Below are 1,511 nucleotides of genomic sequence, written 5' to 3'. Positions count from 1 at the left end.
TCTCTCTCTCTCTCTCTCTCTCTCTCTCTCTCTCACACACACACACACACACACACACACACACGAAAAAATACAAAAAAAGATTCCATGGCAAAATGGAGGATTCGAACCTGTGTCTCTGCGATCCCATCCTAGTCCCGTTACTGCAGCCCCTATACTGCAATGGCTCCCTGCCGTTCCCTTTTGCAGTGATGGTGTCTGACCAAAAACCTCCTCTCAAAATATTCCCTTCAATCTGTTGGTGAGCTTGGTTATTCAGCCCTGGCGACGAGCCGTGCCAAATTTGTTTCTGCAGCTTTTTAATCCCTCCCTCCCTCCCTCTCGCTCAGTTGTTCGTGGTAGATGTCCAGACTGGCCAGATCACCAAGATCCCCATTCTGAAGGACCGGGAACCCGACATGGTGAACCAGCAGGGATGCGGGATCCACGCCATCGAACTGAACCCTTCGAGGACCCTCCTGGCTACCGGAGGCGACAACCCAAACAGCCTTGCGATTTATCGGCTGCCCACGCTCGATCCGGTCTGCGTGGGAGACGTAAGTTAGCCTGGCGTGCGAAAGGGGTGGTCTTCGGGCCTTGCTCGGCACTGGGTGTGTCGCCGTCCTTATGTCCCTCTGGGAACGTTGGTATTTCCATGCAGAGCCGGACAGCGGCTGAAGGCAGACTGAGTTGCTTCCCCGTTTGCGATCATGTCACATGAGAACTCGTCAGATCTCGTCAGATCTTGGCTACAAAGCAGGGTCGGCCCTGGTGAGGACTTGGACGGGAGGCCACCAAGGGAGTCTAGGCAGGCCATGGCCAACCACCCCTGTTAGTCTCTTGCCTTGGATGTGACTTGAAGGCAACTTTCATCACCAGCAGTGCCCGACCTGGATGAACGAGGCTACCAGCCAGTTTGGTGTCGTGGTTAAGAGCGTGGACTCTAATCTGGGAGAACCAGGTTTGATCCCCCACTCCTCCACTTGCAGCTGCTGGTGTGACTTTGAGTCAGTCACACGTTCTCTCAGGAGCAGTCCTTGAAAGAGCTCTCTGAGCCCCGCCTACCTCACAGGGTGTCTGTGGTGGGGAGTGGAAGGGAAAGGAGATTGTAAGCTGCTCTGAGATTCCTTCGGGTAGTGAAGAGTGGGGTATAAATCCAGTCTCCTCCTCCTCCTCCTCCTCTTATACTGGACTCGAATCTCACCCTTTCGCTGCAGACCAACATGGCTACCCCCTCTGAAACTCAGAGGACTAGTGGTGGCAGTGAATTCCATGTGTTAATCACACAGAGCCAGTTTGGTGTAGTGGTTAAGTGCGCGGACTGTAATCTGGGAGAACCGGGTTTGATTCCCCACTCCTCCGCTTTCAGCTGTTGGATGACCTTAGGCAAGCCATAGTTCTTTCAGAGCTGTTCTTGAAAAAACAGCAGTTTCTGTCAGGGCTCTCTCAGCCCCACCTACCTCACAGGGTGTCCATTGTGGGGAGGGGAAGGGAAAGGAAAGGAGTTTGTAAACCGCTCTGAGACTCCCTTG

At 53.8% G+C, this 1,511-nt stretch overlaps 1 protein-coding gene across 1 annotated transcript in view; it reads left to right on the top strand.

Moving 5' to 3' along the window:
• The window catches only part of DCAF12 (DDB1 and CUL4 associated factor 12), a 57,884-nt gene that overhangs the window by 31,140 nt on the left and 25,233 nt on the right, over window positions 1-1,511 (top strand). Inside the window, exon 4 of the mRNA XM_015426712.1 lies at window positions 330-536. Coding sequence (XP_015282198.1) covers window positions 330-536 — 207 coding nt within the window. The remainder of the gene's footprint in view (window positions 1-329; window positions 537-1,511) is intronic.

This window comes from Gekko japonicus, unplaced genomic scaffold, assembly GCF_001447785.1.
Source record: "Gekko japonicus isolate JY-2015 unplaced genomic scaffold, Gekko_japonicus_V1.1 scaffold2937, whole genome shotgun sequence".
Taxonomy (NCBI): Eukaryota; Metazoa; Chordata; class Lepidosauria; order Squamata; family Gekkonidae; genus Gekko; species Gekko japonicus.
This window is presented reverse-complemented; position numbering and strand designations above follow the sequence as displayed.